We start from the raw sequence: 10,437 nt of genomic DNA, 5'->3' as shown, positions 1-10,437 counted from the left end.
CCAGGTAGATGAGATGGAAGGCTTTCCAATGAAGAGGTGCCAAGTTTTCATATTCTCTCAGCATTTCCATGGTGGCTTATTAACTTCATCCATTAAAACTCTTGGAACAAAGTTGTTGATAAAACTGGAATGTCAACTTTATAAATGTGAAAGTGGGTTTGTAGCCATCAGGTTTGCAATGTGATGATAAAGACTCAAAAATCAAAAGGAATATAACAACTGCCAGAGCGAGGTAGATTAAAGTGTTCCCAGCACTGAAGAACAGTGGTACTACCATCACTGTTCTCATCTGGAAATATCTGTCCTGATGTCTTGCCTTAATTTAAAGGCAAAAATTAAGAATTGTCTTTTGAAGAAAGTATTATCAGTAACAATATTTTGAAAAAACCTTAGTCCAGACTCCATTTACTATCAAAATGCCTTTATAAACAGTAGAATAACAGTAGAATAAAACCCATTGGTGGGTTTTTTTTCCCAAATTAAAATATTCTTCAGAGCAGGCAAATTGCAGTTGTAGAAAACTGTACAAAGAAACTAAAAACACTTCTAACAATTTTAGTAAGTAAAAAAAAAAACAACAAAAACAAGTAAACAAAAGTGTGAACAAGGATACAAAGAGAAAATTTACTGGCTTATAAAAACATTTCCATATACAAACATATCCCCAAGATACAATACAAAAATGTAAATTGAATTTTTGTAGCTATACTCTGGAAAGCATGTCTATTAAAACACTTTACCTGGCCTTATAAAGGACACTAATAATTCATACTCTGAATGAGAATTAATTTTGCTGTACTTACTTTCTGAATGCCATGTTCCCAAACAGGTGCTCCCTAGGCAAAAAGTCCTCTTACTTTCTGATGAAGATTAAATCTTCAAACCCATAGATTCCTACTAAGATGATGCAAAGCAAGTATGCAGAGCATACTGGCCCATAGCAACACTAATGGAACACTAACATGAGTCTGATCCTGTATCTCTGTTCCTTTACGGACGTGTTTAAGTTTGTTGCAACACCTCTGAAGAGGGGAATGAAAAAAAAACAAGAGCAAAAACCAAATTACAAAACTCCAACACACCCCCAATATACAATGACTGCTCAAATAGGAAGCTACTTTGCATCTCTCGTAGGGTAAAATTCCGGATATTTTCTGACATATGATAAAGCATTTGGAAATACAATACAAAAAAAGTCTTATTAAGCTAATTTTCAACTTGGCAAAAATATTAAATATAACTAAGCACTCCACCAAACAAACCCCAAAAAGAACAGCTCAAATCCTTCTGGTATAATTAAGATGCCACTTATAAATAAATAAAATCTGAAATTGTTAACAGCATTTCTCTGCAAACTTTTCACATAGTATTTTTGACTGCTTTCTCTAGTGGGCTTTGCAAGTTTGCAAATACAGTATTTTCAAATCAAGTATCCATATTTAAAAGGCCAAGATGTGTACTGTATAGTAAAAGCAGATTTGCTAGCATAGGTTTTCTAAACTTATCTGAGAATTTAATTTTATTGATTTAAAATTGGATTTACAAAGAAAACCTACCAGTTATACAACATCTAAGTAAGTGTCAAAGTGATTAAACGATCCCCATAAGGTATATTGTTCTTAGAATGAATAAATAGTTTAAAATATGTGTTGATTTTAAAAATGTAAAATAGTACCCACAAAGTGTAGGCATATCTAAGTTTCTACATTCCAGTTCATAACTTTATCATAGTCCTGAATTCGTTGTTTTATGTGAGAAAGTTTATTCTTTAGGTATTCACAACGCTCCTTTTTTTCCAGAAATGCAGGATCCTGTCAAGAATGCAAGAACCCTTATATTAATATATTACACTTTCAGATTCTTCCAAGAATAGTCTACTATCAGTTATGTTCTTGATTAAGGACAGTAAATAAATATTCTCCAAAATCACATTCTTTTTTTCCTGGCCACAGTTTCTTATTTCCTGCTCCCCCCTCCTTCATAAAAAGCTGGAAAAGGAGATTCTGCTTTTACATGCTGTAGTTACTTAGTAAACAGAGCAGTTTTAAAACAGAAATCTGAAAATATATTATTATGCTCCAAAACTTAGATTTTATGGATGTAGTGTGGTATGTCTAGTAAAGCTCTCCTTCCAAGAAAGCAGTGAAGCTTAACTAACCAAAATTCAAATTCCATAGGGAAAAAAGGTATTTGTAATGTATTTATGTTTTTAATGGGACACAGGTACACATTTACTGATGGCATAGAGAATTTGTGTTACATCTTGGATTACACTGCAAAGTACTTCTTGAGAGACTGTTTAAGTTCAATGCCACATAGAAAACACAAAACTTATTTTCCAGGGTAAAACTGTTTTCTTTTGTTAACTTATTGAATGCCTTTCTCAGTCAGCAAATATAAATAAAATAAATCCCAGAAAAGAACCAGTGTCTGAATGCAGAACTCTAATAGATGAGACACACCTTTAGAAGATGAAGGTTGGGGGGCTTAACTGTTGGAGTGTTATTTTTTTCCCTACATCTGGCTAATTCTTATTCTCAAAATAGATTGCTGGAGTAGAGTGGATTGTGTCCTAACTTTGCCCAAGACAAAATACACTTTAAAAGACAAAATACACAAAGCCTACAGATACCCTGATGGATACCCAGGGCTAGCTAATTGTACCTAACACTGGACATGTTGGCTACTTACACTCTCTTTGCTATTCATTAGCAATGTAAAGCTGAAAATACTCACATTTTTCTTTTTTTTGTATTCCTGCAGAACTTTTGATATCCTCTCCTGCTCCTAAGGAGAGACACCATACATTTTTAAACACTTTCAGTGTGCTCCATATCTTCATGTAAATTTTACAGAGTACTCATAAGAGGTAAAATTTGATCAGTCCATTCTAGCTATAACATTTTAGTTGTGAATCTTGTACTTGAGAAATAATGAAAGTACATTAGCTGTAACTCATTCAAACTTGATAACTGCTAGCACAAAAACTAATTTACCAGAAAAACATGTATATGTCATTACAACTTGGTATCCTTGACCAACAGTCAAATAAGAAATAACATATTTGGAGAAACTCTCTCCCAGCAAGTCACCACCAGCATTACAAGACATGGTGCCTTTGCTAAAGCCAGGCAGAAGCTGCCAAATCCCACACCTGTTTTCATGAACCCAGTACTTACATATATGTTTTCAGGATGGTAAGGAAGCTGTCTCATCAACATGTCCAGCTCATCAAACTTTTTTAACACGGCATGAACTTCCACAGACAGTTCTTTATACTCAGCAAACTGATCGTTGAATACCGCTTTGTACCGGTCTCGCATTTCGTTGGTTTGAATTGCTGGGTATTTCCTTAAACAAACAAAGAAAAAAAACCACAAAACCAGTGTTTTCAAAGACTAGTTTTAGAGACAGGACTTAACAAATGCATGGACCCTTCAACTTGATAGTTTATTTCAGTACTCTTTGCCAATCTCATAACCTGCATGTAAGTAAAGCACAGAAATCACAGAATGAGAGAATTACTGTCCGAGGCTGGAAGGGATTTTTGGAGGTCATCTGGTCCAAGCCCCCTTCTCAAGGAGGGCCACCTAGACCAGGTAGTCCAGGACTGTGTCCAGATGGCTTCTGAATAACTCCAAGAATGGAGACTCCGTAATCTCTGAGCAACCTGTGCTAACCCTCACAGTGAACAAGATTTCCTGAATATTCAGGTGGAATCTCCTGTGTTTCAGTTTCTACCCTATTTTATGGCAAACAGTATAAAAAATAATTTATGATCTCATACTTCAGCATGGGAAGGCCTACTCTTTAAAAGAGACAGTGTTACAGATTTAGCACACAGGAAGTACAGGAATAGTTGAGTTTCAGGGTATAAAAAGACAAGTAATGTCCTATATATTTTTTTTTCTAAATTGCCAGTGTAGTGGTCTTCTGTTCCTTTAACAGTTACTGTGCTTGGTAGATTATAACATTCTGCTTTAACATTTGAGGCTTGAGCACCTTTTTTTTTTTTAGATTTAAGCTTCTTTAATTGATATTACTGATTCAATACCATTGATACCAACCTCCATCTTCTCAATTTTTAACATTAACTTAACAAAGCATTATGAATTTCCATAACACATGCATGCTACAGAAACCACGACCATAAATATGAGAAATACTGAGTCAAAAACATAATTCAAGGATTCTCCATTGCAGTTCTGGGCCCCTCAGTTTAGGAAGGATATTGAGGTCCTGAAGCAGGTCCAAAGGAGGGCAACCAGGCTGGTGAAGGGACTCGAGCACAGATCCTATAAGAGAGGCTGAGGGAGCTGGGGGTGTTCAGCCTGGAGAGGAGAAGGCTCAGGGGAGACCTCATCACTCTCTACAACTCCCTGAAAGGAGGTTGGAGCCAGGTGGGGGTTGGTCTCTTTTCCCAGGCAACTCTCAGCAAGACAAGAGGGCACGGTCTCAAGTTGTGCCGGGGGAGGGTTAGGTTGGACATTAGAAAGAATTTCTTTACTGTCCTGGTTTGGGCCAGGATAAAGGTGATTTTCTGTCTTGTACTTTTGCTTTTAGCTAAGTCTCTTGTAAGTATTTGCACTTGCTGAAATTAACAGCAAGTTTCTCAGACAGTGTGTGTTTCTAGGACTGATAACACTCAATGTTCATAGTTACTGCTAGAGACTGGTGTGCAGAGCCAAGGACACTGCTCAGCACTGAGGAAAACATAAAGAGGTCCCACCTGCATCCCTCCTTTGGGGAGAAACGGACAAGATAGATGCCAGAATTGACCAAACAGAGTATTCCATCCCATATATGTCATCCTCCGTATAAATTTGAGGGATCACGAGGGCCAAGCCAGATTTCCAGCTTCTGGCTGCCTGCCCTGCCTGCCTTTCCTGCTTCCCTTCCTTCACCCAGCATCCTGGAAGGATCCCGTCTGTTCCTCTGCCTGTGGTCCTGATCCGTGCCAGCCCTTATCTGTGTGTTCCTGCCTCCAGTTCCCAACTGCTGCCGACTCCAGGAGTCCAGCCTGGACTTTCCCAGAGCTGCCCTGCAGCCTCGGTGGTGATGTGAGAGTTATTGTGGAAGAGGGGGGAGGAACGTGGTATCCATTTTCTTGTATATTTGTATATATTTAGTAATTTTTCCTATTTATCATTACTGTTTCATTAAAGTTGTGTAATTTAGTTTCCAACCCATAAGTCTCTCTCCCTTATTCTCTCTCCTTTCTTATCAGGGAGGAGAGAGAGATTAATAGAGAGCGTCTGTTACTCAGTTTGATTGCCGGGCCAGTGTTAAACTGTGACACTTTACTGAGAGGGTGATCAGACATTGGAATGGGCTGCCCCGGGAAGTGGTGGATTCTCCATCCCTGGAGATATTTAAAAAGAGCCTGAATGTGGCACTCAGTGCCATGGTCTGGTAACTGCAGCAGTAGTGGATCAAGGGTTGGACTTGATGATCTCTGAGGTCCCTTCCAACCCAGCCAATTCTATGATTCTATGATGTATTCACCGAAGTCAAGTAACTTACGCTAAGTAGTCTGGCATCACTATAGGTTTAGGAATGTGGCCTGCAGGTATATGACCATTAAGGAGTTCCGGTTTTCTTTCCACTGATTTAACCTGCCTGTAAGTGACCTCTTCTCTTGATCTGTCTTCATGTTCATACTGTTTCAAAACAACAAAGAAAATACTTCTCAGTGAAGTCAGTTTCACTTCAAATGCAATATACATAGACTACAAAATACCCCATTCATTTGAAGACAGAGATACAAGTATTGAACAGCAGTAGTAGCAAATGATACATCTTTCTTACAACCCCCATTGTTCCTAGAAAATTAGTAGAGTTACAGTAGTGTTCCTCACACCATACCCATCTTCAGTTTGTCCTAAAAATGACACTAGTAACAGATACTTCTTGGGACTTGGAAAGATTTTTGTTGTATGTCTTCAACAATTTAAGGAAGTGTCATTGGATATCAATCTAATTTGTGAATAAACAGGAATCCCTCAGTTCTCTGGAGTTCCCTTTGCCATTGTTTCCTACTGCATAGCTTATCCCTTAATCCAACTATTAAAATGTGGAGTCTTGTTGGAACACATAAAAATGGATTATGACCTAATACTGGAGCAACAGAGGAAACAGTGGTAGGAAATTCACAGTATTTAACAGGAGAAATACAAGACTGAAATAAATAAACCATAAATTCTCCAGGAATCTTCAACATTTGCTGTTAAATTCCTATACAATCTTTGCAGCATAGGCAACCACATCTTTGTGCAGCAGGAGCACTAAAATTGCTGATACTTCAAAACTGGAAAGGAGGTCTCTGGAGCAGAGACACAGGAACAAGTTCAACTTAAGAGGGCACCTACTGCTGTGCTTCCACTGGCTTTCCTCCAAGTTAAGCAGACAGCCAGGATGGAAGAGCTCTAAAACTTCCAATGCAACAGATGATGAGCTGTTGCAGCTATTTCTGACAAACCCTGTGATAAATCAGTCACTTCGTGAAAGAAGGCAGGAGCTTCTTCACAAGCTTCTTCCAAATCTTCGAAGTAGGAAAATATTTTCCAGACAACATTAAATAATTAAACCTAATCTCTTCCAAGCCAAGTAAACAAATAGATAGGTCAAGCAAAACAGTTAAAAACATTTGGAAGTATCAGTAAACAGGAAAATGCATTCCTGTTTCCTACCTTATTCTCTGGAAAAGAGGACTGTGTTTTCATCTATAAAAAAAAAAAAAAACAAACCAAAAATAAACAAAGCAGAAAGAACAGTTAAGTTTTACTTTCAGCGAAAATAGTAGGCAAAAGTGCAGACTCTTATCTAATAGTTTTCCAAAATCATGCTGTCCAGAAATTACACTTATGTTTAGGTATGGAGAAATTCAGCATAAGGAATATTTTCAGATCAGTTCATTTAAAGACTGATTAAGAATGGTGGAACATAAACAGCTGGCCAAAATCCAGAACAACATCAGGTTCTCCCAAAGCATAGCTGTAGGAACAGCTTGCAAGAAATACTCTATCCACTTCCCAGTCTCCTTTATTGTTTTACATTCCAGCCTGTATTAACTCACCAACACTTAGCAGTCCAGTTGATTGCCTAGAACACAGTTCTCAGTGCACCAACAGGGAGCTCAACCAGCACTTATTTTGCACAGCACTCTCCAGAGCCTAACCTTTATTACAGAAGTATTCCCTTTTGAAATATTAAGTAACTGTCGAAGTTCTTTTATTTCAGAAACAGGGAAGAGCAACTGACCATCTGCAGAATTCCAGCAATCACCTCATTCTTGCAGGACACATTTAAAGTCGATTAAAAAACTTTTATCAAAGGGCTGCAATGTACTTTTAAAACCAAGACCCCCCCTTTTGAATCAATGCACTAGAATATAAACCAGTGCTAAATGAAAATACTGCAGCCTCTGCAGCCACAAAACAGAGGAAATGCAGCTTTAAACTCCTTCTCGTCTACTAAAATAATTTAAGCGCTGACCCCTCAAGTTAGGCTTATGGAGACTTCAGATATGTACATTTTTATGACATTCAATTTTATTAATTTTCAAAGTATTTTTTGTGATGTTTTAGTGTGAAAGTGTATTTATACAAATGACTTTGCATTCTCTATTTGACAGTGGTTAAGTCTCACTATTAGTTTATCATTAACCAGGCAAGTAAGGACTGCTTCTGCAAAGTCAACAGCAATGCAAAACACTTGACGTGAAAAAGATGAAGTTGATTAAAATCTCTCCAATTCTGTTATTACTATTGCAATTGTAATACCTATTGTAAGGAGAACTGGAAGAAGGTAAATATGTAGCTTAGACTTTTGCTTGCAAAGTAAAAAAAGTATTTCATATTATGGTCATTCAAACTAGCATTTAATGTGCCAAACACTGTTTTCAAATAAATGCCAGATGGCTGTAAGCTTAACCCAGTTGAAAAACTGAACAGGCACACTGCTCGTTTCTTCCTTTGTTTGGAAAATACACACCAGGAAGAAGTTCATCAGCTGATGCAGGAAAAGAGCCTGACTATTACAAAGTGAACAGAGACAGCCCCTTACCAAAGTGAGCGGAAGTAACTAAATAAAGTAAAAGAGTTTGCATAAGACATCTTAAAAACAACTTTCCTTTTGTTATCTTAAACACTGTTAAGAGTGGTGAAAGTTCAGCCTCAAAGGTTAGGTACCGGGGGGCTGAGAAGCCACCTGATGCGACTCCATCTACAGCACAGAGAGATCTTGTGAGTGCTCTTGACCAGACCATTCCCAGTAGGCACAAAATGGTAACTAATGACTTACCTCCCGTTCCATTAATTCCCTGTGCCTCCTGGCTCCTTCGTGCCTCCATAGCTTTAGCGAAACCACTGCACTAATGAGATAGAGGATCACCGTGACAAACAAGAAGATGATTGCTGCTGTCTGACCTCCCTCTACACGGCAAAAAGATGCATTTATAGGCGTCTTAAATAACTGGTAATAGCAGAGTCCCCCACGGTTGGTATCGTTCACGTAGACGATGGCAGCTGACATGTACAGAAAGAACAAGGCCACGTTAATCCCGAACTCCGTCAGAGGCCACCAGTTGGAATCGAGGAGGATTGTCCTGTAGTACATCGACATGCCCAGCACCAGCAGCACAATGGTGACTATCCACGCCATCCCCGCCACCACCAGGACGAAAGGCGTTTTGGGTCCGCTATAGGAGTAGCCTCCATAGGCGCTGCCCACCCCGTAGCCGTAGGGCTGGGCGTACCCGAACATGTTGTACCACTCGTTGTCCTTGTGCACGTAGGCCGTGACACAGGCAAAGACGGCGGCACCCAGGAGCAGCTCAGCCACGCCGAGGATGCGGAGCAGGCCAGCCCAGGACTTCATGTAGGCGTAGCGCTGCTGGTAGGCCTCCACCCGCTCGCTGTAGGTCTGCCCAGTGGCAGCCTGGTGCCCCAGTGACCCGAAGGGGTCGGCGGGCAGAAAGGCTTCGGCCTCTTTCCGAGAGTTATAGCTCCCACCTGATCCTCCGTAGGGGTCCTTGTAGGAGCCGGGCACCGGCTTGGGCCCGGGCTGCAGAGGGGCCGGGGTGGCCGGCGGCGAGCATTCGACCGCGTCCGAGATGTACCTGATGTCGGAGGCTGTGCTGTCCCAGCTGGAGCCGTTGTTGCGTCTCCCTTTGAAGAAATTCTTCCACGAGTCCGGAATGAACCGCCGGACCGGCTTGATCTCAGCCGGCCCGCTGGGGCCGGGGCTGCCCTCCCCGGGGCCGAAAGGAGGCTGCAAGGGGAGCGGGGGCGGCGACGAAGAGGCGGCGGCAGCCGGCCCCGTGTCCCGGGGAAGCGGAGAGCCCGGGCCGGCCCCTCGGGGCTGCAGGGACCTGCCGGGCCGCCCGCCCTCTGAGCCGGCACTCCTCGACATGGCCGGCGCTCGGCCCGGCCTCAGGCGCTCCCCGGCGTCGCTCGGTCCCCTCTCATCCACCCCGCGGGAGGAAGCTGTCGAGGAGCCCAAGGAACGGCGGGGCGAAGGGAAAGGGACGATCCCCACCAAGAGTTCCTAAAGACCCCAGCCCGGGAGAACCCACCGCTCCGCTCCCGGCCCCGCTCGCCCGCCCTCGGCACCTGCACCGCCCCGCCCAGGCGGCCTCACCTGGCGGCTGCCGAGCGGCCTTCGCCCGGGGAGGAGGGAGCTCCCGGACGGCAAGTCCCGGTGGGGACGGGGCGGGGGCAGCGGCCGCCTGCACGGGCGCTGCAGCTCTGCTGGGAGGTCGGCGGGGGAGCGGGGGCGCGGCCCGGCCCGGCCCCTCCGGCGGTATCGGGAGGCGAGGTGACTGGCGGGACGAACTGGCTGGGAGCCAGCGAGTACAGCGAAACTCTGAAGTATCGGGACCACTGCCGCCGTCTCAGTGTCTGACACAGAGTTTCTCCTTCGCCTGACGCAACCGCAGTTTAAAGAGAAAAGCAGCGTGCCACACCATTGACTTCTATAGGATGGGAAGGACGCGAGGATACGAGGACCTTTGCTTGACTACTACATTTTCCTCCCATAAATTATGGAAGTGCCTTCAAAAATGGAGTGTGCAATAATGTGTCATCCGATACGTATTAAATTTATATTTTTTCATATTTATATTAATATTTTGTGTTCATGTAAATATGAACGTATACAAACCAAAGTACAAAGTAGGAATTTAATTTACATCATTAAATTAACTAGCCATAATTAGTAGAGGATACTGAACTTTTAACGTATGCACTGCAGTCTCTCAGGAGGTTCAAACTTTGGAGGGCTTTTTTTTTTTTTTTGCACAGAATGTTAGAGGTTGGAAGGGAACTCTGAAGATCACCGAGTTGAACTCCACTGCCACAGCAGGACCAAAACTAGGGCAGGTCACTCAGAAATGCATCCAGACAGGTCTTGAAAGTCTCCAGAGGAGACTCCACAACC

At 42.2% G+C, this 10,437-nt stretch overlaps 1 protein-coding gene across 2 annotated transcripts; it reads right to left on the bottom strand.

Moving 5' to 3' along the window:
* Nucleotides 1-610: 610 nt before the first annotated feature.
* Nucleotides 611-10,082, bottom strand: MARVELD2 (MARVEL domain containing 2). 2 transcript variants are annotated; one of them, XM_071730422.1, is made up of 6 exons: nt 8,302-10,079; nt 6,690-6,722; nt 5,524-5,660; nt 3,180-3,351; nt 2,737-2,787; nt 611-1,811 (listed from the first exon to the last, which is right to left on the bottom strand). In XM_071730422.1, the coding sequence occupies exons 1-6, from the start codon at nt 9,409-9,411 to the stop codon at nt 1,695-1,697; spliced, it is 1,620 nt and encodes a 539-aa protein (XP_071586523.1). In that variant the 5' UTR covers nt 9,412-10,079; the 3' UTR covers nt 611-1,694. The 2 variants fall into 2 exon arrangements, with proteins under 2 accessions (XP_071586523.1, XP_071586524.1); XM_071730423.1 differs by lacking the exon at nt 2,737-2,787 and having other exon boundaries at nt 8,302-10,082.
* Between the last annotated feature and the right edge of the window lie 355 nt (nt 10,083-10,437).

Source organism: Heliangelus exortis, chromosome Z (assembly GCF_036169615.1).
Source record: "Heliangelus exortis chromosome Z, bHelExo1.hap1, whole genome shotgun sequence".
NCBI lineage: Eukaryota > Metazoa > Chordata > Aves > Apodiformes > Trochilidae > Heliangelus > Heliangelus exortis.
Note: the sequence above shows the minus strand (reverse complement) of the source record. Positions and strands in the feature narration are given on the sequence as shown.

Excerpts from the sequence above, each read along its gene's own strand:
- MARVELD2 (XM_071730422.1), bottom strand. The coding sequence starts at position 9,411 with ATGTCGAGGAGTGCCGGCTCAGAGGGCGGGCGGCCCGGCAGGTCCCTG. Across the intron at positions 5,661-6,689 it reads CCTCTTTTCCAGAGAATAAG|TATGAACATGAAGACAGATC; the intron begins GTAGGAAACAGG and ends GTTTTGAAACAG. Across the intron at positions 2,788-3,179 it reads ACCATCCTGAAAACATATAT|GAGCAGGAGAGGATATCAAA; the intron begins GTAAGTACTGGG and ends GTCTCTCCTTAG.